Consider the following 1,666-nt stretch of genomic DNA (forward strand, 5'->3'; position numbering starts at 1 on the left):
TCTTTTTAATAGTGCCTACACATTACATTTTATACGTGAATAGTCCTACAAAATCCATTACTAGCTGCGAACTTAAGTTTCCTGTTTATTCGTTCAACAACTGTCTGGAAATATGTACTGGATCGGTAGCTATATCCCATCGTTATTTGTACAGACTGGAAGAAAACAGTACAAAGTGGAACTTCCTCGTGCTCCAGCACGTAGTACGGCCCTGTCTTCGTCCGACACCTCATTCTGCAATCTGCTCGCACTCTCTCATTTCGACTCAAGTGCCCTAGCTGTTGACCCAAACGACAAAAAAATGCGCCTCACATGCATCCTTGCAGTGCTAGTCGCGGTCACTTTCCACGCCACTGGTAATGCCAATTCTGCGGTTGCGGGCAAGGGCTTCGAATGAATATGGTGTTGACATGATCACCACGACCGCAATTTTCGTCGAGAATCCACGACGAAAGCATCTCTTCATACTCGGTGCTGATGCCACCTCACAAGAAGCCTTTCACCGTGTGGTCGTGCTTCATCCACGTGGCTTCCCCCTTCTTCCGCGCCAAGTAGAGCGTCAATCTGGCTGGATCAACTTTGAAGCGATCATCGACGTCTTTCTTCTCGTTCACATGGCCTTCTGCAGCGCGCTCACTTTCGCGTTGCTCGCTATCTTCACGGGAAACACAGTCCCTTCGCCGTATACCGCGCACTCCAACTCGACCTCTGCCATCTTCGTGCGGAAAGTTCTCGACTGAGCAGCAGCACTCATTCACGCAGCACACCGCACAGTTTTAGCCAATCACATCACTTTAAAATAATTATTTTATTTCTGACAAAAATACTCCTCAATATATAGAAACTAAATAATAGTGAGTTCATCTTGAGCGATAAAAAATAAATATATAGAAATAACAATGTGCAAGTACATCTTCCCAGAAGACCACGCAAAGGCGAGCCAACAGTGCGGCTCAAAAGGCGATTGGTGCCGACACCACGCGAAGTATCAGCCAGTAGTTGCTGAACCAGTGATTGCTAAACTAATAGTTGCTGAACCAGTGATTGCTGAACTAGTAGCTGCTGAATCTGTAGCTGTTGTGCCTGCAGTTGCTGAACCAACGATGACCAAGTCTATTGAAGAAATTTATGGTGAGCATTGCATTCAGCACATCAAATCTGTTGATAAATACGATGAACCCAAGTTGGGAGATTCGCGCGTGTTGTCACCAAGTAATTGGATCAAGTCGAAGATGCACGCAGTTGGGGATTCCATCAACTACAAGCACAGTGATGATGGCACACCTGACTTTGGCAACGACGGATACACGTACCTTTTGCAATATCAATTTAATGAGCTGGATGAATCGCAGATGCTTGATAATTTCTTCTTTAAGTCCAATGAAGACCGTGAATCATTTGAACAAGCAAACGTTGAATGCGGTGTGGAATACTTCCTTGCAACTCAATCCTACGATGAGCGATTGTATCAATTGTGCATGATGATTCGAGGCGATTTGTTCTCCAACAACCAAAACGTGTGGAATCTCGCTGGATTCTTTGCTTGTCAAGTTCATTCGGATTGGCATTTAGTGCGCAAGACCTATCTCTGTGTGCTCAAACAAAAAAGTAGAGCGTTTCAACAAGGAGTATGCTACCAAAGAATTTGATGGTTGGTTTGATTCCA

General features: G+C 44.9%; 1 protein-coding gene across 1 annotated transcript; it reads left to right on the forward strand.

Annotated features, from left to right (window-relative positions):
• Positions 1–94: 94 nt before the first annotated feature.
• On the forward strand, positions 95–740 carry PITG_12681 (uncharacterized protein; the record flags this gene model as incomplete). Its single annotated transcript, XM_002900048.1, has 1 exon — positions 95–740. One exon carries the CDS (start codon positions 411–413, stop codon positions 738–740), a length of 330 nt encoding a protein of 109 aa, XP_002900094.1.
• Positions 741–1,666: the final 926 nt, after the last annotated feature.

This window comes from Phytophthora infestans, genomic scaffold (genome assembly GCF_000142945.1).
Source record: "Phytophthora infestans T30-4 supercont1.27 genomic scaffold, whole genome shotgun sequence".
Taxonomy (NCBI): Eukaryota; Oomycota; class Peronosporomycetes; order Peronosporales; family Peronosporaceae; genus Phytophthora; species Phytophthora infestans.